Genomic DNA, 25,698 nt, shown 5'->3' with positions numbered 1-25,698 from the left:
TGTAAGTGCATTGTCCGTGTACAATGCGCTGTGCGGGGAGTCACTACGATCGTGCCCCGATATCCTGCATGTGTCGCTCCCCGCTCAGGTCCCCGGGGTTCACCTTCTTCTTCCTGTTGCATGTAAGTGCATTGTCCGTGTATAATGTGCTGTGCGGGGAGTCACTAAGATCCTGCGCCCGATATCCTGCATGTGTCGCTTCCCCACTCAGGTCCCCAGAGTTCACCTTCTTCTTCCTGTTGCATGTAAGTGCATTGTCCGTGTATAATGCGCTGTGCGGGGAGTTACTAAGATCCTGCGCCCGATATCCTGCATGTGTCGCTTCCCCGCTCAGGTCCCAGGAGTTCACCTTCTTCTTCCTGGTGCATGTAAGTGCATTGTCCATGTATAATGCGCTGTGCGGGGAGTCACTAAGATCCTGCACCCGATATCCTGCATGTGTCGCTTCCCCGCTCAGGTCCCAGGAGTTCACCTTCTTCTTCCTGGTGCATGTAAGTGCATTGTCCATGTATAATGCGCTGTGCGGGGAGTCACTAAGATCCTGCACTCGATATCCTGCATGTGTCGCTTCCCCGCTCAGGTCCCTGGAGTTCACCTTCTTCCTAGTGCATGTAAGTGCATTGTCCGTGTATAACGCGCTGTGCGCGGAGTCACTAAGATCCTGCACCCGATATCCTGCATGTGTCGCTTCCCCACTCAGGTCCCAGGAGTTCACCTTCTTCTTCCTGGTGCATGTAAGTGCATTGTCCGTGTATAACGCGCTGTGCGGGGAGTCACTAAGATACTGCGCCTGATATCCTGCATGTGTCGCTTCCCTGCTCAGGTCCCAGGAGTTCACCTTCTTCTTCCTGGTGCATGTAAGTGCTTGGGCTTGTAACACAATTTTAGTCTTAAATCACGCACTCAGTCCGAATGAGTCGCATCCTCCGACGCCCCCCGATTTGTCACATGGAAGCTCAACAGCTTTGCCACAGTCTGATCACATGCGACACAATCCCAGCGCAGACCCTTTTTATATACCAAACGTATAGTCCAAACTGCGCAAAACCCAAAAAAGGTGCAAAGTCTGATGAAAGTGCGATCTGTGACCCTTAGTAAATGAGCCCTCATGTGTCAGAAATGACCTGCGCCCATGACTCCTTTTGACTACGTCTTTTTATCATTAAAGGGGTTGGTCACTTTACTCCATGTGTTTTGTAATGTCTGTGTAAGTGTAGGGGGGGGGGGGTATGTTAGGTAATTTACCAATATACATTAATTAATATTTCTGCTTTCTTGAAATGTAAAGTCCCTGGGTCAGAAATGTCTTTAACCTCATCAGCCTCCAATTAGTGTCGTTAATAATAAGCCGCAGGTGGAGGGTCTTGGATATGAATTATTATTCACAAATCAAAGCTGTTTTCAAGCATCAAGATTGTATGTAACATCAACATTTCTCTCTGGTACTGAACCCCCAGTAACCAATAGTAACACAGCCCCCAGTAGCCAATAGTAACACAGCCCCCAGTAGCCAATAGTAACACAGCCACCAGTAGCCAATAGTAACACAGCTCCCAGAAACCAATAGTAACACAGCCCCCAGTAACCAATAGTAACACAGCCCCCAATAGCCAATAGTAACACAGCCTCCAGTAGCCAATAGTAACACAGCCCCCAGTAGCCAATAGTAACACAGCCCCCAGTAGCCAATAGTAACACAACCATCAGTAGCCAATAGTAACACAGCCCCCAGTAGCTAATAGTAACACAGCTCCCAGTAGCCAATAGTAACACAGCTCCCAGTAGCCAATAGTAACACAGCCCCCAGTAGCCAATAGTAACACAACCATCAGTAGCCAATAGTAACACAGCCCCCAGTAGCTAATAGTAACACAGCCCCCAGTAACCAATAGTAACACAGCCCCCAGTAGCTAATAGTAACACAGCTCCCAGTAACCAATAGTAACACAGCCCCCAGTAACCAATAGTAACACGGCCACCAGTAACCAATAGTAACACAGCCACCAGTAACCAATAGTAACACAGCCACCAGTAGCCAATAGTAACACAGCCACCAGTAGCCAATAGTAACACAGTCCCCAGTAACCAATAGTAACACAGTCCCCACTAACCAATAGTAACACAGCTCCCAATAGCCAATAGTAACACAGCCCCCAGTAGCCAATAGTAACACAGCCCCCAGCAGCCAATAGTAACACAGCCCCCAGCAGCCAATAGTAAGACAGCCCCCAGTAGCCAATAGTAACACAGCCCCCAGCAGCCTATTGTAACACAGTCCCCAGTAGCCTATCGTAACACAGTCCCCAGTAGCCAATATTAACACAGCCCCCAGTAGCCAATAGTAACACAGCCCACAGTAACCAATAGTAACACAGCCCACAGTAACCAATAGAAACACAGCCCCCAGTAGCCAATAGTAACACAGCCCCCAGTAGCCGATAGTAACACAACCCCCAGTAGCCGATAGTAACACAGCTCCCAGTAACCAATAGTAACACAGCCCCTGTTAGCCAATAGTAACACAGCCTCCAGTTACCAATAGTAACACAGCCCCCAGTAGCCAATAGTAACACAGCTCCCAGTAGCCAATAGTAACACAGCCCCCAGTAGCCGATAGTAACACAGCTCCCAGTAACCAATAGTAACACAGCCCCTGTTAGCCAATAGTAACACAGCCACCAGTAGCCAATAGTAACACAGCCCCCAGTAACCAATAGTAACACAGCCCCCAGTAACCAATAGTAACACAGCCCCCAGTAACCAATAGCAACACAGCCCCTAGTAGCCGATAGTAACACAGCCCCCAGTAGCCAATAGTAACACAGATCCCAGTAACCAATAGTAACACAGCCACCAGTAACCAATAGTAACACAGCCCCCTGTAGCCGATAGTAACACAGCCCCGAGTAGCCAATAGTAACACAGCCCCCAGTAGCCAATAGTAACACAGCCCCCAGTAGCCAATAGTAACACAGCCCCCAGTAGCCAATAGTAACACAGCCCCCAGTAGCCAATAGTAACACAGCCCCCAGTAGCCAATAGTAACACAGCCCCCAGTAGCCAATAGTAACACAGCCCCCAGTAGCCGATAGTAACACAGCCCCCAGTAGCCGATAGTAACACAGCCCCCAGTAGCCAATAGTAACACAGCCCCCAGTAGCCAATAGTAACACAGCCCCCAGTAGCCAATAGTAACACAGCCCCCAGTAGCCGATAGTAACACAGCCCCCAGTAGCCAATAGTAACACAGCCCCCAGTAGCCAATAGTAACACAGCCCCCAGTAGCCAATAGTAACACGGCTCCCAGTAACCAATAGTAACACAGCCCCCAGTAGCCAATAGTAACACAGCCCCCAGCAGCCAATAGTAACACAGCCCCCAGTAGCTTATAGTAGCACAGCCCCCAGTAACCGATAGTAACACAGCCCCCAGTAGCCAATAGTAACACAGCTCCCAGTAGCCAATAGTAACACAGCCCCCAGTAGCTTATAGTAGCACAGCCCCCAGTAACCGATAGTAACACAGCCCCCAGTAGCCAATAGTAACACAGCTCCCAGTAGCCAATAGTAACACAGCTCCCAGAAGCCAATAGTAACACAGCCCCCAGTAACCAATAGTAACACAGCCCCCCGTAACCGATAGTAACACAGATCCCAGTAGCCAATAGTAACACAGCTCCCAGTAGCCAATAGTAACACAGCCCCGAGTAGCCGATAGTAACACAGCCCCCAGTAGCCAATAGTAACACAACCACCAGTAGCCAATAGTAACACAGCCCCCAGTAGCCAATAGTAACACAGCCCCCTGTAGCCAATAGTAACACAGCTCCCAGTAGCCAATAGTAACACAGCCCCCAGTAGCCAATAGTAACACAACCACCAGTAGCCAATAGTAACACAGCCCCCAGTAGCCAATAGTAACAGCCCCCAGTAGCCAATAGTAACACAACCCCCAGTAGCTTATAGTAACACAGCCACCAGTAGCCAATAGTAACACAGCCACCAGTAGCCAATAGTAACACAACCCCCAGTAGCCAATAGTAACGCAGCCCCCAGTAGCCGATAGTAACACAGCTCCCAGTAGCCAATAGTAACACAGCCCCCAGTAGGCAATAGTAACGCAGCCCCCAGTAGCCGATAGTAACACAGCTCCCAGTAGCCAATAGTAACACAGCCCCCAGTAGCCAATAGTAACACAGCCCCCAGTAGCCAATAGTAACACAGCTCCCAGTAGCCAATAGTAACACAGCTCCCAGTAGCCAATAGTAACACAGCTCCCAGTAGCCAATAGTAACACAGCCCCCAGTAACCAATAGTAACACAGCCCCAAGTAACCAATAGTAACACAGCCCCCAGTAACCAATAGTAACACAGCCCCCAGTAACCGATAGTAACACAGCCCCCAGTAACCAATAGTAACACAGCCCCCAGTAGCCAATAGTAACACAGCTCCCAGTAGCCAATAGTAACACTGCCCCCAGTAGCCAATAGTAACACAGCCCCCAGTAGCCAATAGTAACACAGCTCCCAGTAGCCAATAGTAACACTGCCCCCAGTAGCCTATAGTTACACGGCTCCCAGTAACCAATAGTAACACAGCCCCCAGTAGCCAATAGTAACACAGCCCCCAGTAGCCAATAGTAACACAGCCCCCAGTAACCAATAGTAACTCAGCCCCCAGTAGCCGATAGTAACACAGCCCCCAGTAACCAATAGTAACACAGCCCCCAGTAACTGTTTTCTGTTTGTATTACTCATGAGCTTCTGTGTTACATCACAACATAGTAGGAGAGGCCGGAGATGGGTATTTCCCCTAAAAAAAACAGGATTATTGTCCCAACAAGTCCTGGAACCAGTGATGGATTGTATGACTGTGTTATGCTCTCACATTAGAGAATTTAAACCACAATATCTGGAAATTTTTAAATGTCCCGGCTGTGTGATAGCGGTCACTATGATAAGATGGTGACCCTCAGTGTGCACCGAAGAGAGAAAGCGGAAGGACCCACGAGGACTGGCGAGGGCGGGGGGCTTGTTCCTGTGAGGGGTCTGAAGACCCCACTGGGTCCCGGCTGCCTGGATCAGATATTGGGGCAGATTTACTTACCTGTCCTGTCGCTATCCCCGCGGTGCGTTGTCTGACGAGGATTCGGGTCTGCCACAATTCACTAAGTTCCTGTGCCCGAGTTCCTGCATCCGTCGCTTCTGCCCCGAGGTCCGCTGGTGTTCACCTTCTTCCCGGTGCATGTAAGTGCTTGATCTTGCAACACAATTCCGTTTTTGAATTCTGTGGTTTGTCCGAATCCATCGGGTTGCCCAACGGCCACGGCCCCTGATTTCTGTCGCGGTGCCGATGCGCCCCAAAAACCCGGGGGAATTCGGTACAAAACGGAAATGGCGTTCGGACCCGTAGTAAATGTGCCCAAAAGTGTAGCAGGTTTACTGATAGGGTAATCCAGTTAAAGGTTATAGTTCACAAGGCTGCCCTCAGTGAACCCACAGTCTCCTGAATCTTCTGTGTTATGGTAAAAAGTTGGTAAAAGTAATTTAAATGTCGCATATCATCATAAATGGGGCAGAGACTCAGACTCCCAGCGCCAAAAATCCAACTCCAACAAATGAACAGAAGAACATGATGACGTACCCGGTTCTGGTACGAAACGCGTCTCCCCACAACTATTTTATTGTCATTTTATCACAGTTTATTTTTATAGTTTTTTTTAACATTAGAAATAAAAAAGTGTAAAAAAAAATCCAGAAACGGTGCGCCGAACTGGATCTTTTAGACACTCGGAATATTGAGTGCAAGATTTTACCTCAACCTTGTGATCTATACATATAAATACGCTGATGTAGACTTGTGTACGGTGCAGCATCTCCGGAATGGGACCTTCTTGACTCTTGAATTCTTTTTTGAATGTTTTTATCAGCTAAGTTACGCCATAAAGAATTTACACTCGGAAGATGCCGTAAGATTTCCCACATTGCATCACACATTTCCTAATCACAGAGCTCATTATAAAGCTCTTGTATCATTACTGAGACACTTTGGCTGGACCTGGGTGGGGATCATCTCTTCGGAGGATGAAGGCAGTCAACGTTCTAGCACCGAGCTGAAGGAGGCGCTACGGGAGAACGGGATCTGTGTTGAGTTTATCATCACTGTCTACGAGATGCAAAATAGAAATGCCAAGACCTATAGGACGGTGGTGGAGAAATCCACAAGTACCGCCGTTATTATTAACAACAACCTGGATGAGCCAGTATCATTCACCGACATGATATGGAGGAAAGACTATAGGAAAGTTTTCATTTCACTTTTCTCCTTCCCAAATTTCCTCAACGAAGCTTTAATCAACCAAATCAATGGCTCTCTGATGCTGAGTTTGCACAAAGTGGAGATCCCCGGGCTGAAGAGTTTTCTTCTTGCCACCGACGCTCAAAAATATAACAACTTCATAACTTTGAGAAACATGTGGAGAGAAACATTTAACTGCTTGCCGGAGAATTTCATGGATATGTCCGAGAGTTTGAGCAACGAGACATCGAACATCTGTGATCTTGATAGATTTTTCTACGACGTGGAGAACTTTCGGGTTACATTCCATGTGTACGCTGCGGTGTATGCCCTGGCAAATGCCCTACATGATCTGCTGAGAGATGCCGAGGAGCCTTCACTTGGCTCACACCGGAACTGGCAACACTGGAAGGTAGTGTGAGGGGGGAAATGGCCAATTAAGGGGGAAGTGGGACTAACCCTTCGTGTGCATGCGCAACCCTAAAGAATGTGGTTACCGTAGGTTTTTGAAAGTTTTACAAATGGGAATTAATTAAACTTACTTATGTCATTTACTTGTGAAGATTGCACCTGACTGCAGACCCTCACACATGATCTTGCCAACAACACTTCTGCATTTGTTCCAACCAGGGTCGGCTCCAGGTATCAGTAGGCCCCTGGGCGACAGAGACTCAGTTGGCCCCTTTGCAGTGAACTCATGTGACAGAATTCAAAATTCAGAAACTAAAATATTCCCTGGTTTATCATACCAAACACCCCCTCTCATGGTAATTATATATACAGCCCTCTCATGGTTATTATATATACAGCCCCCTCATGGTTATTATATATACAGCCCCCTCATGGTTATTATATATACAGCCCCCTCATAGTTATTTTATATACAGCCCCCTCATAGTTATTTTATATACAGCCCCTCATGGTTATTGTATATACAGCCCTCTCATGGCTATTATATATACAGCCCCCTCATGGTTATTATATATACAGCCCCCTCATGGTTATTATATATACAGCCCCCTCATGGTTATTATATATACAGCCCCCTCATGGTTATTGTATATGCAGCCCCCTCATGGTTATTGTATATACAGCCCTCTCATGGTTATTATATATACAGCCCCCTCATGGTTATTATATATACAGCCCCCTCATGGTTATTTTATATACAGCCCCCTCATGGTTATTATATATACAGCCCCCTCATGGTAATGATATATACAGCCCCTCATGGTTATTATATATACAGCCCCTCATGGTTATTATATATACAGCCCCTCATGGTTATTATATATAAAGCCCCCTCATGGTTATTATATATACAGCCCCCTCATGGTAATTATATATACAGCCCCCTCATGGTAATTATATATACAGCCTCTCATGGTAATTATATATACAGCCCCCTCATGGTTATTATATATACAGCCCTCTCATGGTTATTATATATACAGCCACCTCATGGTTATTGTATATACAGCCCCCTCATGGTTATTGTATATACAGCCCCCTCATGGTTATTTTATATACAGCCACCTCATGGTTATTATATATACAGCCACCTCATGGTTATTATATATACAGCCCCCTCATGGTTATTTTATATACAGCCCCCTCATGGTTATTATATATACAGCCCCCTCATGGTTATTATATATACAGCCCCCTCATGGTTATTTTATATACAGCCCCCTCATGGTTATTTTATATACAGCCCCCTCATGGTTATTATATATACAGCCTCCTCATGGTTATTATATATACAGCCCTCTCATGGTAATTATATATACAGCCCCCTCATGGTAATTATATATACAGCCACCTCATGGTTATTATATATACAGCCCCCTCATGGTTATTATATATACAGCCCCCTCATGGTTATTATATATACAGCCCCGTCATGGTTATTATATATACAGCCCCCTCATGGTTATTTTATATACAGCCCCCTCATGGTTATTATATATACAGCCCCCTCATTGTTATTTTATATACAGCCCCTTTAAGCCCTTTAAGTTAAAACGTTTTTAGTGTCTTCCTCAAGTAGGAGAAGCTTAAACGTAAAAGGGGAGATGTAAAAAATATCCAACAATAAAATTATATAAACAAAATCTCTGATTTCTTTGTTAGTAAAGTAAAATCTGTGACGTCCGTTCCTAAGGTCCGTAGGATGAATTAGTCGGAGGCATCATAGTGCAGGTTCAAGTCTACCCTGAGATATTTGACCTTTCCCTCTGCCATTACATAGCACTCAATGGAGTTTCTGACATTTTTGGGGGTACAGTAGACGACCCCTTTAACATAAGACATTGTGGCATAATATGGGAGCAGCCAGCACTTTATTCCAAATATTTTTTGCATTCAATAAATTGAAGTCATTAGAGGAAGGATTCTAAACGATGTCCCTTCTTATTTGTAGCTCAACCGATATCTGAACAACATTCACTTTAAGACCCCCGGAGGGGAGGAGGTTTACTTTAATGGAGTCAGAAACTTTCCTGCCAAGTTTGATATCCTGAACTTTGTGGTTTTTCCCAATATGTCCCTTCACACGCAGATAGTGGGTCATTATGAGGAGAGCAGTGACCATTTCCACATCAACAGCAGCGCCATCACGTGGGCTCCAAAATTCTCTCAGGTACGTGGCCCAGACCTTTGTATTAAGCCTCATTAAAATCAGTGGGGGCCAACCAGCATCAACTTACAGTAACAGCATCGGGGACAATTCTCATTGCTATGAAAATTCCAATAGTGTAAAAAATGTTTATTCTGCAGGATTAGAATATCAATTAATACGGATTCATAATGTGGATTTCAGCCTTTGCAATGCAAATCTCTGCAACTACAAAGTCCTCCCAACGCGGCCTGACCTTAGGTGTGGGGCAGCTGGATTTCCTTGGGACCTGAATGCCTGGCTTGATGTGTGGCCTAGTGCTAGTCATATCATGGGTAGCTTAGTGCAAGAGAACATGCTGGATTGGGCTGGTGAGGCAATGCAAGAAGAGGGGGAGGCCGTGATATGATGAAAGGTTCCCTGGGGCACTGCTGGTGAAGGGATCGCCGGAAGATGAAGTGAAGGGAGGCCCGTGATGTTAGCGGCAGCCAGGGATCACACGTAGAGACAGGTCTCACAGTCTCTTTTATTCACTCAGCAACAGTAGCAGTTTGAGGGAGAAGGTCCTTCCTGCTTGGTCAATGATGTAGCTGGGGGTTGGATGCAGTCTGGTTATAGCCCACAGCCCTGGTCCTATATCCTGGGGCTGGACAATGGTTGAGTTGCTTGGGCAGCATCTTTAGGCAGGCTCTATGTAAAGAGGCAGAGCTGCCAGCCTGATGGAGGAGAAGCCCTCTCAGGGGAGACAGTAGCAGGCTGCTGGTCTCTGCAGGCCTTGTGATGTTCACTGATTTGCAGGACCTCTCAGACCTGGAAAACTAGACAGAGGGGAGGTTTATAACTTCCCTTTCTGGGGGGGATTCCAGTCTTCCGACCAATGACTGACCTCATTGGAGAAAAGGATTAACATTAAATAACAATCAAGCATAAATACGAAGGAATAAATAGGTTTATCATAGAATATATCACCCAACATCACCTAGGTTAGTACAATAGAGCTGGGTCACCAGAGTACCAGAGGATCCTCCCCTGGTCCCTGGCCCTGACACAAGAACCAGCAGAACACATACCAAATCGGAGGTGATGATTCACAATCATTATGGATTATTAGATCCATAACAGAAGAGGCTTAAGCCTAAAATGAATCTAAGACTTTGCTTTATAAGACGAAAGGGCTTCACGAACAACGAATTTCAGGTAGACATGGATGTGAATGGGCATGGGGCTGCTGATACTCAGATCTAATACAGGACCCGAGGAGCATAAAACTAATAAAAATAAGAGACTGAGATTCCTTCAGACTTTAGGAAAACTGAGATTTGGGAATGTTAAGTTTTAGGAATCAAGAGCTTCAGCATGTTGGGTTCACTAGATATGTTGTAGGTTACATCAGAACATCTGACTGGTCAAGCCGTATTCGTACAGAGGCATTTTATCAACCACTGTTGCATATCATTTACTGAAGGTTTCTTTTTGTCCAGCTGCCTAGATCCGTCTGCCATACCAGTTGCCTTCCTGGATACCAAAAAATTCAAGTAAAAGGTCTTCAGAAATGTTGCTATGTTTGTGTTCCATGCCCCGAAGGCGAGATCTCTAATGGTACAGGTTGGTATTGCACAAACAATGAGGCTCATTTACTAAGGGCCCCGTGGACCGCACTTTCATTGGACATCACTATGATTTCCATTTTGCGCCGCTGGGACAGGGACTTAAAAGGGGTTTTTGGCGCACACAATCAGATTTTGGCACAATCGCGCCGACTTTCATGCGACACAAATCGGGGGGCAGGGCCGTAGGACGATCTGACGGTTTCAGAAAAACCACGGGATTTAACTTAAAAATTGTGTCGCAAGCCAAGCACTTACATACACCGGGAAGAAGAAGGTGAACTCCGGGGACCTGAGCAGGGAAGTGACACATGCAGGATATCGGACGCACACTCTTAGTGAATCGCAGCAGAGCTCATCCTCGTCGGACAATCCGGATTGGGGATCACGCAAGTAAATGTGCCCCAATGGGTGTATGTCAGTGCATGGATTACGACACAATTTTGAAGTAAAATCCCACAGTTTGTCCGAATCCGTTGGATCGTCCGACGGTCCCCCCGATTTGTGTCGCAAGAAAAACGGCGCCAAAATCTGATCGCGTGCACCAAAATCCGATCGCGTGCACCAAAAACCCCTTTTAAATCCCTGTCCCAGCGGCGCAAAACAGAAATTGTCGGGATGTCCGATGCAGGGTCCTAATATGTTTATAAGAATCCTCTGGTGTATGTTCACAAATGTCGATCATTATGAATGGTTCCTTGAGTAAGTATTGTGAAGGTAATGCCCTGCAGGGGGGGGAGGTATAGAGAGGTGGTGAGGCCTGAATTGCTTGAAACCTAGAACTTATTACCATAAAGCAGCGGTGACTTACTTTACATATTTCCTTGTTTCCTGCATCTTAATGAAGGATACTCAGTGAGATATATGTTTTATAGATATGGAAAAATGTTTGAAGTGTCCTGACGATCATTGGTCTAATGACCCAAGAGACACCTGCATCCCAAGAGCAACCGAGTTCCTGTCCTACAGTGACCTCCTGGGGTTGTCTATCAGTGTCATTTCTCTGCTATTCTGCCTCCTGACAGCCGGGATCTTGTGGATGTTCATAAAACACAAAGACTCGGCCATTGTCAAAGCCAATAATCGCAACTTGAGCTTCATACTTCTCCTCTCACTCATCTTCACTTTTCCTTGTCCTCTTCTATTCATTGGATGTCCAACCCGGATCTCCTGTCTCCTCCGACAAGTGGCTTTTGGGAACATCTTTACAATAGCTGTTTCTACAGTTTTGGCCAAAACAGTGACCGTGATCTTGGCTTTTCGGGTCACTAAACCTAATTGGAAACAGAGGTGGCTCAGGAGACATACTGCAAATTCTGTGCTCTTGGTGTCTTCTTTTGGTGAATTATTGATCTGTGTCTTCTGGTTGTCTCTCTCTCCACCATTCCCAGATCATAACACTGAGATAAAGGTTGGGAAGATAATCTTACAATGTGATGAGGGATCTGCCGTAGCTTTCTACTTGTCCATTGGCTACATTGGATTCCTGGCTGTCCTGAGCTTTATTGTAGCATATTTAGCCCGGAAACTTCCAGACACCTTCAACGAGGCTCAGTACATCACCTTCAGCATGCTGGTCTTCTGCAGTGTGTGGATCTCCTTCATCCCGGCCTATCTCAGCACCAAGGGGAAGTACATGGTGGCTGTGGAGGTCTTTGCCATCCTGACATCCAGCTCTGGTCTTCTCTGTTGCATTTTTGTTCCCAAATGTTACATTATTCTCCTGAGACCAGAACAGAACACCAAATCCAATTTAATAGTAAGAATAAATGGCAGGAATCTTAAAAAATAGTCTAAAGTCTTGTATAAAGAGGACCAGGGCCAGCATGATGATCGGCCCCTAGTTAAAGCTGAGATGACATTATTATTATTATTACCAATTTCACAGATTGATTTGTAATGATGAAATAAACATTTATTGTCTGGATCTGTGTCGGTCCTGTAATTGAAGTAGGTATCCAGTGACACTGGAATAGTCTGGTCCATGTAAGGCCCAGGGGCAGAATAAACCACAGATTTCACAATTTGCATCCCTTTGCTGCTACAATGTGTGGTTTGGCAACAAATGTATTTGGCACAAACATAATTAAAGTTCATCTTAAACCTTTAAATTGAAAGGGAACCTGTCACCACATTTTTACAAATACAGCTACTGACAGGTTCCCATACAGCCCTATTAACTGATAGCCTTCTTTTAGCTAAAAATAGTTTCCCTCACCTCCACATAAATCAACTTTATTCTATTTTATCTGTCATCAGCCGGCCCCTCCCATATACTCCTCCCCATGTCCCATGCCTCTTTTTAGCATTCAGCTCTTAATGTCATCTAAGGTCATTTACCCAGTTACATTTACATACTCTACCCCATGTATGTATCTGATCACATGAAGTCACAGGTAAAAGTGGATGCAAAAGTTGCAAGAAAAGACCATGTGGAGAAAATATTGAGCTGGCGCCTAAAAAATGTGTATCATTACCAACGAGCTAGATACCCAGTGGGGTATGAGAAAAGATTAGGATAAAATGAGGGCACAAGGTAAGACACACTCAACACTAAGAAGAAGGACGGTGGGTAAGAGGCAACATGGATTTCTTTTATGACTAAAGTAGCATGTTTCAATGCTGGATCGGTGTCTTCATCAGGCATAAAACACAAATCCCCAACTATACAAGATAGAAATGATATAAAGACGATTGGTTACAAAAAAGGATTTGATGGAATATGTTCTAAAATGCTGAAAATGTTAAGAGAATGTTATTATGAGAATGTAATGTAATAAAGTATAGTGAAATACAGAGGAAGGTATCAGGAGCAGAGTGGGTGTATTTACCTCCATTGACAGTACGGCTTGTAACAGTAGGTACTGGGGCCATAATGGACTTAATGAGGAGAGGTAGGCGAGGAATAAGATTAGGAGCATGCAGTGCACTTACTGTGAGCGGAGAGTCGGCGGCTTGTAGGTGCCACTAATATATATGTGAGAAGAGTGAGGCGCAAGCGGTGATACGCAGGCGTATGAGGGAGGGACGAGAAGCGCATCCGCAGGGAAGATGATGGCACTTGTAGGGGGCATGGGAGATGTTTCTCGCTCTAGTAGTCTACGTGTATACTGCAGCTAGCAGGGCAATGGCGGTGCTAGATATGAATAATTAGTGGCATCAGTGCAGGAATGAGATGATTGGCGCAGTATGTGAGGGTGATCTGCAATGATGGCAGGATAATGGAGTGATGAAATAATGGCACAGAAAATATATAACATAGAGAAAGAGTGTAAAAACAGATCTATAAACATAATGATATGGGAAGGTATAATATATGCGATAAGTGGAAGATTATATGCAATTATGGATGGGAGAAATATAGAATGAGTAACGGGCTGTGGCAGGGGGTAAAATTGTATATGGATGAGAGGGGGAATGGACGCCTTTGGATTGTGGATGATGAGACACTATAGGCAGAATATTACTGAGAGCTTTGGCTCTTCTAGAGGTGATTCCGTGATGTTAGTGGTGGCGAACCTATGGCACTGGTGCCAGAGGCGGCACTCGGAGCCCTCTCTGTGGGTACCCAGGCCATCACCCCAGCATGAAGTTCCCCAGACAGAACTCAAAGAATCTTCCTACAGAATCTTCCTACAATGATAGATGAATTTGCCCTCCTCCTTTCAACTGCATTGGTGTCTTTAGGAGGCTGAACGATTGAAAGTTGTCAAAGAACAAGGATAAAATAAATTACTCCTTAAATTGCTGCGCTGGCACTTTGCAATAAATAAGTGGCTTTTGGTTGAAGTTTGGGCACTCAGGCTCTAAAAGGTTCGCCATCACTGTTATAGGTGATTCCGGAATGTTATGGGTGATTCTGCGATTTTATAGTTGATTCCAGGATGTTATGGGTGATTCCGGGATTTTATAGGTGATTCCGGGATGTTATGGGTGATTCTGGGATGTTATAGGTGATTCTGGGATGTTATAGTTGATTCTGGGATGTTATAGGGGTTTCCGGAATGTTATAGGTGATTCTGGGATGTTATAGATGATTCTGGGATGTTGTGGGTGATTCTGGGATTTTATAGGCGATTCCAGAATGTTATGGATGATTCCAGGATGTTATGGGTGATTCCGGGATGTTATAGGTGTTTCTGGGATGTTATAGTTGATTCTGGGATGTTATAGGTATTCCGGGATGTTATAGGTGATTCTGGGATGTTATAGATGATTCTGGGATGTTGTGGGTGATTCCGGGATTTTATAGGTGATTCCGGGATGTTATGGGTGATTCTGGGATGTTGTATGTGATTCCGGGATGTTATAGGTGATTCCTGGATGTTATAGGTGATTCTGGGATGTTGTAGGTGATTCCGGGATGTTATGGGTGATTCTGGGATGTTATAGCTGTTTCTGGGATGTTATAGGTGATTCAGGGATGTTGTAGGTGATTCCAGGATGTTATATGTGATTCCGGGATGTTATGGGTGATTCTGGGATGTTATAGCTGTTTCTGGGATGTTATAGGTGATTCGGGGATGGTATAGGTGATTTCGGTTTTTTATGGGTGATTCTGGGATGTTATAGGTGTTTATGGGATATTATAGGTGATTGTGGGATGTTATGGGTGATTCTGGGATGTTATCAGTGATTCCAGGATGTTATAGGTGATTCTGGGATGTTATAGGTGGTTCTGGGATGTTAAAGGTGATTCCGGGATGTTATGGGTGATTCTGGGATGTTTTCGGTGATTCTGGGATGTTTTCGGTGATTCCAGGATGTTATGGGTGATTCCAGGATGTTATGGGTGATTCTAGGGTATTTAAGGTGATTCTAAGATGTTTAACACCCTTAAACCAACTGTATGTGGGAAAAGGTGCGGTGTCTTTTCCCGTAATCCACTCCTTGCACCAAGGCCTGACTATTTGTTCAAAAACACTTCTTCCTTGGCGACAAATAGTAATACATTAAAGTACATGCAATACATACAGTACACTTTTACCTGCCGTCTGATGGTCTTACCCTGTCTGTATGGCATTTAGGTGTTTCTAAGGTTGAACACCCCCGCTCCCCTAAAGACCTGCGGTTTACAGACTACCATAACTTATGAAGCTTCGGTTTGAGGCGTAAATATAAAGACGATCCAACACAGCCATACCACAGTCCTGCAAAGCCTATGAAAAGGTTAAATGCAAACTTACTGACAATAAATGACAGTTGTGCAAACATTATATAACACACATTGGCTTTAGCAGCCCATTGGGTAAATTGCATGGACGTTACAAACGTTACATAAACGTTACTGGTATCACAGTAGCAATAGCAAGAATGTCCATTTTCCTGTGGAAAACATAGATAGTGCAAACAAAATGTCCGTACCTGAAAAGGAAAGGCATTCAGTGCAAAACAAAGTTGTTAGCAACTTTTCCTCTATGGCAGTTGGCTAAAAGTCTCTCAGAAGGCTTTTAAGGAAAAGTTCATCTTCTGGGTGCAGCCCTTGATGTGTGGAAAAGTGCAGATGAAGGGTCTCATCCAGATGTAGAGGAACAGAGTCCTCCATAGAGATCTCTGCGTCAGCAGAGGTTGATGCTAACATAGCATATAACAATGGTAAGCAGTTCAAGGAAAGTCTGTTGACTGGAGTAAATAAATAAGGGGGAGAGTCCAAGGAAAGTCTGTGGCAGCGTCGCAGCTCCCTCCAGCTACAGATCTTCTTGGGCCGGGTCATCACAACCCTGGTAGGCGGCTGCCCGGTGTAAAGCTTTCATCGGAGCCTCTGGATAGGGCTCATCTGCCGGGCCACCACCCACCACAGAGGACCCACGGGATCTGTTTGCACTTGCAGTGGGAGAGGCGGCCGGGGTACTCCTCTGGAGCTGGCCATGGATAGCGGTGGGACCTGTGCTAACAATCATAGTACTTGGGGCACTCACGTGGGTCACCGCTTGGGGTATCACAGGCATGAATCGCTAGGCCTCCTTCTCTCGTCGTCGCTGATTAGAGACAGTGTCTCTGAGATGCTGGCGGAGGGCCTCACCTCGGCCCCGCGGCTGCGGGGGTGACGGTGTTGCAGGCTTCTTCTCCGATGCAGGCCCGGGCTCCACAGGTGGGCAGGCAGGTGCCAAAACAGGAGCAGGAACAGTGAGAGGGTCGCCAGCACCATCGGGAGCGGTGAGGATGTCTTCGGCCGCAGTAGGCCCAGGAGCTGGCTCCGGAGCAGGAATCAGGGCCTACCCACGTGGTGCCTCAACGTGGGCTTGAGGTACCAGCATGGTAGCCAGGAGAGGCAGTGAATATTGCCCGGGTAGTCCATGGTGCTCCATCACTGCTGGCAGGTATGTCCACAAAAGTTCTCCTCTTGCGATGAGATGTGGTAGGAAGTCTGCTTTGTGCCAGAGGGTGGAGTCAAAGACTTTGGTGGGGTTAATTTTCCTCAGCGCTACAGCAGGCAGGGTTTGCGCCATTCACGTGTGGGTGGAGCTTGCTGAGTCACTGGGACTTCCCGCCATTGTGGATTTTGGCGGGCTGGAGCTCCTTGCTGCGCCACAATCTTCAGAGGTTAACACTTTAGGCGCTGCAGCGCCGGATGTAGCAGAGCTGACAAAGTTCTTAGGGATTAACCTCCTGAGTGCTTGAGCGGAGCTCAACAGCACGTGGCAGCAATATAACACAGTAAATGCTAAAACAGTACAAAATAACTTAGTCTAGACCCGGTGGCAGCAGGGTTAGTCAGCACAGTATTTTCAATAAAGGACAGTCTATAGTGCCAGTATAAGGCACAGAAGTAGATATCCTGTTCGTGACGCCACTTGCAACATCCCCCACCAGGGCCTAGCCTTTTCTTAGGGCCTGGAGGCAGCTGGGGCCCAGAATACCGGAGTGGCTGGTGTTTGGGGCCTAGGCACGCTGATGTCACGGTGCTTGGTATGGGGACCGAGGGCAGTCCCACAGCCTGGAAGGTCTCCAGCAGGTGGTGTATGCAAGAAATTAGATGAGGGAGAGTACTGTGGAACTGGTTCTCCCTGGGGCAGCCCTTAGTGTCTGTAGACTGAGTCCCTGGAGGATAGATGGGGGTGCCCTTTATGGTGATGCAGCCGTAGCATGGACCAGATGGAGGCAACGTTTTGCAAAAAATAACTTACACTTCTTTATTCAAACCAACAGCAGCAACAGGCCAAACGATTCTATACAGATAGTGGTCTCACTGGGAGTGATCTTGGAGAAAAAGATGCAGGCTGGGATGTAGCTGTGTCCAATGCTGGAAGCTGCAGCTTTGTCATGGTTGTTCTGTGTGAGCTCACTAGAGGTGTGAGGTACATGCGGTCTCTAATCACTTAGTTTGGATTTGATCTGACACTCTGTCAGGAGCTAATATCCAAGGCCTGTGCTCTAAGAGGTTTCTGGAACTCTAGATCTTGTGCTTGGTAGCAAAGCTCTGGCCTTCTCCTCTAACTCTTCCCCTGACTAAGGGTTTTGTTAATCCCTGGTCAAGTGATCTCACTCTCCAATCACACTCTAGTTACAAAGATGGAACATCATTGGATGATAAACATTAAACATTCTTAACCCTTGCCTACCCAGGCAGAATCTACCGCTGCACAATTACCTCTATATGTACTGGATGGTACAAGGGGCTTATTCGCAACTACTCCTCTGTCATGCGCATTGGCAGGGATGTTGTACATTATTTCTGGTGCACAATCTTAATGTATCTTCTTCCCCCAGCATTATACACGGGCAGAGCACTTTATACACTGGCAGAGCACTTTATACACTGGCAGAGCACTTTATACACTGGCAGAGCACTTTATACACTGGCAGAGCACTTTATACACTGGCAGAGAACTTTCAGTGCAGTTTCCCATATTCTGCATTGTGCCCAAATATGTCGTAACGTCGCTATTTTCTTTGAATAAAGAACACTTCATCTTTGTATTGGATACATGAGAAGTGCTGTGTCAATTTTGTTTTCTGGCTGATAGTGGGTACACAGGTATACCTGTGCCGGGTGTGACTGCAGAGATGCCACCTGCGCCCTCTTGAGATGTGGATCTGGGAAAGCTGGCTGATAACAATGCAATCAATGTGGCTCATCACACAGCTCGTTCAGTGACCAAGAGCATGGGAAAGCTGGGTGCCTTTAGACCACGCCCACAAATCTGAATTTTACACTGACCTAGCTGATGCTGGGATAGAAGAAAAAGCAGATAAAACTGAGGACAATTGCAAAGTATAAGGTTAAAAAAGGAGAATTATTCTCACCGTTAATTCGGTTTCCATTAGTCCACCATGACGGCCCCAACTGGAGGATGACCCTTGACCTCTGTAGGGACAGGAAGCAGAGAGGTTAAATACCCCACCCCGGCATCCGTACACCAGTGGCTTCTAAATAACTACACCGGCCTTGGATGCAACCCATTTATTGTATGTTATCGATGCACACAGAACAAATAGGCAATTTTAACTTTTTCCAAATTACAGGGTGGGAAATATATATGGGCCGTCATGGTGGACTAATGGAAACCGAATTAACGGTGAGAATAATTCTCCTTTTCCATAGCGTCCCCCATGACGGCCCCAACTGGAGATGTACCAGATAAATAATTAGGGTGGGACAACAGCTTGTAAGACCTTCCTTCCGAAGGACTGGTCTCTAGCACTTTGAACATCTAGCCTATAGTGTTTGGCAAAAGTTAGATGAGTAGACCAGGTAGCTGCTCTACATATGTCCTCTAACGAGGCGCCCCGTTTTTCCGCCCAGGAGGCTGCCACTCCTCGGGTCGAGTGGGCCCTAATAGTCCCTGAAATGTCCAGGTTGTTGGCATCATAAGCTTCTTTGATGACTGTTCTTATCCACCTGGCGATGGATGCCTTTGAAGCTTTTCTGCCCTTGCACTTTCCTCTAAATTGTAGGAGAATGTTGTTGTCTTTTCTCCAGGATTTGGTGACTTCCAGATAATGTAGCAGGTATCTTCTGACATCTAGCGTATGCCACTCCTGTTCTCTGGGATGTTTTGGATTCTGACAGAAGGAAGGCAGAATAATCTCTTGGTTACGATGAAAAGATGAAGCTACTTTGGGAGTAAAGGCTTTATCTAACATTAGTACAATCTTATCTTCACATATTTTAAGATAAGGTTCTTTAATAGACAAACTCTGGATCTCACCCAAACGCCTAGCTGTTGTTATGGCTATGAGAAAGGTGAGTTTTAGCGTTAACTCTCTAAGCTTGACCGACTCCAGAGGTTCAAACGGTATTTTTGTGAGATAATCCAGTACTAATGAAAGATCCCAATTGGGGATATTCTGTTTTATTTGAGGTCTTAGTCTAGCCGTAGCTTTGACAAACCTTTGGATCCATCTATTTTCGGCTAATGGGGTGTCGAAAAAGGCACTGAGGGCTGAAATCTGGACTTTTAAGGAATTCGTCTTAAGGCCCTTGTCAAACCCTGCTTGCAGGAAGTCGAGCACCTGTGAGACATTAGGGGACATTTGGTTAGGAGGAGTCCTGCCACAAAAAGACACAAATCTTCCCCATATCCTGGCATAGATTTTGTGGGTAACTGGTTTGCGGCTCGCTTTGAGTGTGGAAATTACCTTGTTTGATAGTCCCCTGGATATCAGCAATTGCCTTTCAGGATCCAAGCCGAGAGCCGGAGAGCCTGTGGATCTGGATGGTACACTGGACCCTGGAACAGAAGGTTGTTTAGAGGTTCCAGCATGACAGGTCCTTCCAATGCCATCTTTCCTAGCCATGGAAACCAGTTCCTCTTTGGCCACCAGGGAACAATGAGTATAACCTTTGCTTGGTCCTCTCTGATCTTCTGAATCACTCTCGCTATGAGAGGTATAGGAGGAAATGCGTACATTAGAGGTCCGCTCCAGGACTGGCTGAAGGCATCCCTTTGGCAAACCGGAGTATTTGGATCCAGAGAGAAGAAATGAGGAACTTTTGTATTTTTGCTGGTGGCAAAAAGATCTGTCACTGGTTGTCCCCATTTTTGTATGAGACTTGAAAAGATGTTCTCGTTTAGACACCACTCGTTGTGGTCTATCGTCTGACGACTGAGATAGTCCGCTACTTGATTCAATTCTCCTTTTAGATGGGTGGCTGAAAGAGAGCGGATGTTGGTTTCTGCCCAGATGAATATCTCGTCTGAAAGACTGAGGAGATCGGGGTTCCTGGTACCCCCCTGATGACGGAGATAAGCCACCGTGGTGGTGTTGTCTGAATAAATTTTTACATGTTTTCCCCTCAGGCTTTGAGCACTTGCTCTTAAGGTCTCTAGAACAGCTCTCAGTTCTCGGAAGTTCGAGGAACGGGATCTGGTTGAGGACGGCCAAAGACCTTGAACGGGAAGGCCTGCTATGTCCGCTCCCCATCCTGACTGACTTGCGTCCGTCCGGATATTTATCACTGGCCAGGGATGCCATGATATCCCTCTTCCCAGGTTGGAAGTATCTATCCACCACTCCAGGGATTGCTTGACAGCTTCCGGAATCTGGACCTTTTGATTTAGATGTTGGGGATCTTTGTCCCAGGAGGCCAATATCCAACTTTGAAGGACTCTGGTGTGACTCTGGCTCCACTGTACACTCTGTATGGAAGATGTCATAAGGCCCAGTATCCTCATGGCTTCCCTTATCGTGCAATGACTTCTTTTTTGAAACAATATGACATGTTGCATTAGTCTCATTGCTTTCTCTGGCGGTAAGAAGGACATCTGCTGTATCGAATCTAATAACGTTCCTAGAAACACAACCTCTGTACTTGGGTTTAGTTTGGACTTTTCCAGGTTTATTATCCATCCTAACTGATGAAGGATCCTCATTGTGAAATCTCGGTGGTGTATAAGCTCTTGTTTCGAACTGGCCACCAGTAACAGATCGTCCAGGTAGGGGATGACTAGAATCCCTTTCCGCCTCAAGAAAGCTATCACCTCGATCATGATCTTTGTGAATGTCCTGGGGGCCGAAGAAATCCCAAAAGGCAGCGCCTTGTACTGATAGTGGACCTCTTCTCCCCAAGGTGATCGTACTGCGAATCTGAGGAATTTTTGAGATTTTTGATGTATTGGCACATGGTAATATGCGTCCCTCAGATCTATCGTACACATAGACGCTCCTGGTTGGATCAGAACTGCTGCCGAGCTCACTGTTTCCATCTTGAACTTTCGATATCGTATGTACTTGTTCAGATTCTTCAGGTTGCATATCATCCTGAAAGAGCCATTTGGTTTTTTTATCAAGAAGAGGGGAGAGTAGTGTCCTTCTTTTAACTGTGTCTGAGGTACTGGGATGATGACATCCAATTGAATGAGCTTTTGTATCTCTGACCACAGCGAGTTTGAGAGGTTTCCTGAGGGCTGCTCTGTCAAAACAAATTTTCTGGGGGGAAGAGAGGTTAGTTCTAGATGATAACCTTCCCGAAGAATACTTAGTATCCAGGGATTTGATGTTATCTGAGTCCACTGGAAGTGGAACTTCAATAGTCTTCCCCCCACCCTGGCGTCATTGTTTTCTAAACGCTGGGGCCGAGTTGCTGGCACTGAGAAGGAAGCCCCTTCCTCTCCCTCCTTTAGGGTAGCTCCACCTGCCCTGTTTGCCTTTCCCTCTAAAGGGCTGTTTTCTGTCCTTAGAGTCTCGAAAGGGCTGCTTTCTTTGGTTACTTCTGGATTCCGGAAACCCTTTCTTTCTGTCTGCCGCTTTTTCCAACAGCGTGTCAAGTTCGGAACCGAATAGGTATTCCCCTTCAAATGGAATACCACATAATTTTGACTTCGATCTGAAATCGCCCGTCCACTGGCGAAGCCAAAGTGATCTTCTAACTGAATTTGATAGTGCCCCTTCCTTGGCACTTATTCTAACTCCTTCCGCTGAGGCATCTGCGATGAAGGCGGTGGCTGCTCTCAATGTTGAAATTGTACTCAATAGCATCTCCCTAGGAGTACCGTCTCTGACATGACCCTCCAGTTCGGTAATCCAATGAAAGAGAGTCCGTGCCATGGATGTTGTGGCAATATTTGATTTTAGGTTTAACATGGCACACTCCCATGTCTTCTTTAGAAGGCTGTCCGCCTTTCTATCCAGGGGATCTCTTAACTGGATTGCATCCTCAAACGGGAGGTCCGTCTTCTTGGTCATTTTTGTGACCTGGATGTCTACCTTAGGGGTAGTGTTCCAAATTTTGGCTTCTGTTTCATCAAAGGACAGACGACTTTTAAATTCTCTAGATATGGAGATTTTGTTCTCCGGTTCTCTCCATTCTTCTAGTATTAGTTCCTTAAGAGTGTCATTTATGGGAAACACTCGCCTCTTCTTAACTTTAAGAAGTCCGAATAATTCATCCTGAATAGATTTGGTCTCTTCTATTTCCTCAATTTTGAGGGTATCCCTCATAGCTTTTAGTAAGGGTTCCAGATCTTCGGATGCTAACAAATATCTCGACTCCATCTTACTGGCTGAATTTGAGGGACCGGGCTCCATATCCGTAGACTCCTTGGTCCCTTCTGAGTCTGATGTATAATCTGACATGGATTCTATAACTCTTTGTTTTTTATGTGGAGGCTCCTGAGGTATGAAAGCTGTTATGGATGATGCTATAGATGTTTTAACTTCTTCTCTGATAAAGCTACGCATTTCATCCACAAATGAGGTTCTCTCTTCTCTGAGTAGATTATCTACGCAGGTTTTACAGACCGGCTTTTTATAGTCCGTAGGGAGTTTCTCTAAGCACATATTACACTTTCTGGAAGTGGTTTTCTTTGTGCCGGACTGATCTTTAGCTCTCCCTTTATCCTTCTCCTTTTCCCTGGGCTCCTGCCAAGGAGAAGGAGAGGTAATTAGTCCATAACCGACACCTCATGTGAAAATATAGGGACATGTGGGTGACCCACCACCCTATCCCCGGTTGACCCTACTTACAGGGTTCAAGGATATGAGGTCCAGACTTGAAGCCTCCATGCCATGTGTCTCCATATTCCCAATTGTGGGACCACTGATATCAGCAAGCCTAAACATTTATAGAAATGTGAGATAGACTGTGACATTTAATCAAGTGGAATATAACAAAGGAGTACCTGAGGTATCTTGAGGGTTACACAGCACAAGCCCCTAAGAAAGATATACACATGTCTATATAGACCTGAATTGTATATAACACATATGACACATATGAGGCAACCATACAGCATGTTAACCGACCTTGTTGGCTGGAAAATGCTCAAAATAGCGTCCGATTCTAGCGACTACTCTCGTCAGGACCAGAGTGCGACTATTAGACCTCAGATCAACGTGAATACCTGCTTTTTCAAGCTTACCGCTCCACGCTCCTGCTTCCGGGTCGCGCCATCGTGACGTCACATCCGGTCCCGTCATTTCCGGCGGAAGTCGTCGCCAGAGTCGGACGGCGGCCGGCCCACGTGACCGCCGCGATGGACACGCTCCGGGTGTCCTTAGCTGCGCAGAGCCGCGGGCAGAGCCGGAGAAGAAGGCATCTCTGTCTTGTGGCAGAGGAAAGGACCGAAGTCCGATCGAGGCCGAGACTGCCTTAGGGTAAGGGACGATTCCCTGCGCCACACTGGTCCCCCCTCACCGTCCCAACTACTGGGGATGAGGAGAGACTTCTCTCTACTCCCTGCCCTGTGTAGGGACAGGAAGCCACTGGTGTACGGATGCCGGGGTGGGGTATTTAACCTCTCTGCTTCCTGTCCCTACAGAGGTCAAGGGTCATCCTCCAGTTGGGGCCGTCATGGGGGACGCTATGGAAATGATCTTTATCATGTTAGGATCACCAGGGGATTAGGATTTGAGGACTGGCCGTACTAACGTCACAGTACCCCAACTTTCCACCCGGCAAGCGGACAAAAAACACGGACTCAAAATTGGGATAAAAATGGGGGGTCGGCCACAGCTTTAACCTTTAAACAAATTAACCGTTGGTCCAAATGGGGAAACCCGAGACCCTCCTATTACCACCTCGCATGCCAAGCCCCGACTCCCCGGGGGCATGTCCTAGTTGATTCGTCAGGTGATTGATCTCATTCCCGAGAGGGTCAAGGATTCCGCCATAGGCCACTAGGAGAACAGTGTACCCCTACACTGTGCTCCGACCCCCACAAACAAGGAACAAGGCCCTCTCGATAGTGTCCTGAAGCCCTGAAAGATAAATATCAAGACCAATGTCATTCAGGTGAACGCCATCATCCAACATGAGCCCCGCGTTGTCTCCTTCCAGCTGCCTGTGGCGAATAACCACGCCACAACGAGAACGAACAAATCTGGATACCCGCATATTCAGCATCCTACGTGCCCGCTCTATGGACTCGGGATTCCGTGCCCCATTCCAGATGACCCTGGGTATGACTTCGGACCAAACCACCACCAAGTCCGAGAAGAAAGCTGCGAAGCTCTCAATGTCGGATTTCCGCCAAACGAGTACAGCACATGTCATTGCCTCCAGCGTGGATAACAAGCACGGTCGGGCCAGGAGACTGCTTGCCAATCGCCACCACCTCCGGAAGGACTTGCAGCCACTTCAGACCTTTGATGCCTCTCCAGGACAGATCAGCCGACATAAATCCCAAATTCAAACCCCCAGGACGTACCGCTGCCCGACGAGCGGCCCAATAAATGTAAGAATGGCCCACTAACCTTAGGCCGAGGGCTACCTGAAAGAAAAACAACAGTTAGTCCAGCAATAAATTAGGACGAACATAACGTTTAAAACAATCGGATTTCCACCTCCCAATGCTCATGATGTCGGCGTCCGAGAGTCCCGCGGCATCCGCGACCGTGGCTGCTCCAATACGGAAAGAATGGGTACCAAAATCCGACGGTGGAACCCCCGCTGAAGCCAAAGCCCGTTTATACAATGAAACAAACTGAAACCTCGTAAAAGGCGACCCGTCGATATGGCACAAAAAGGAGGGGGCTTGCGGCCGACGAGCCATGTAATCGCGCAACAACTGGACTGGGCAGAAGGGGCCTCCCAAACTTCCCACCGTCAACCAAACCCCTGAAGCTACACTGAAGCAGAAGTGCCTCGAAAGGAGACGAGCAAACGTTGACGCCATGCACAGACGCTGCAATAACGAAAAAGACACTGGCTGCCGGGTGTCTCTAAACGTCTGCTCTTTATCCCAACCCCTTAACAATAACCAAATCTGAAAATCTTTTGTCACATCCTGGAAC

The 25,698-nt window shown here is 46.4% G+C and overlaps 2 protein-coding genes across 2 annotated transcripts in view; one reads left to right on the top strand and one right to left on the bottom strand.

The window, feature by feature from the left end:
- The window catches only part of LOC140122993 (vomeronasal type-2 receptor 116-like), a 37,898-nt gene extending 25,523 nt beyond the window's left edge, over positions 1-12,375 (top strand). The window contains exons 4-6 of the mRNA XM_072144243.1: positions 8,720-8,938; positions 10,396-10,519; positions 11,397-12,375. Of these exons, the coding sequence (XP_072000344.1) occupies positions 8,720-8,938; positions 10,396-10,519; positions 11,397-12,313 (1,260 nt within the window). The 3' untranslated portion in view covers positions 12,314-12,375. The remainder of the gene's footprint in view (positions 1-8,719; positions 8,939-10,395; positions 10,520-11,396) is intronic.
- A 9,642-nt stretch (positions 12,376-22,017) lies between these two features.
- On the bottom strand, positions 22,018-24,253 carry LOC140122745 (uncharacterized). Its single transcript, XM_072143910.1, has 2 exons — positions 23,431-24,253; positions 22,018-23,325 (listed from the first exon to the last, which is right to left on the bottom strand). The coding sequence occupies exons 1-2, from the start codon at positions 23,524-23,526 to the stop codon at positions 22,018-22,020; spliced, it is 1,404 nt and encodes a 467-aa protein (XP_072000011.1). The 5' UTR covers positions 23,527-24,253.
- Between the last annotated feature and the right edge of the window lie 1,445 nt (positions 24,254-25,698).

This window comes from Engystomops pustulosus, chromosome 3 (assembly GCF_040894005.1).
Source record: "Engystomops pustulosus chromosome 3, aEngPut4.maternal, whole genome shotgun sequence".
In the NCBI taxonomy this organism is placed as follows: Eukaryota; Metazoa; Chordata; class Amphibia; order Anura; family Leptodactylidae; genus Engystomops; species Engystomops pustulosus.
Note: the sequence above shows the minus strand (reverse complement) of the source record. Positions and strands in the feature narration are given on the sequence as shown.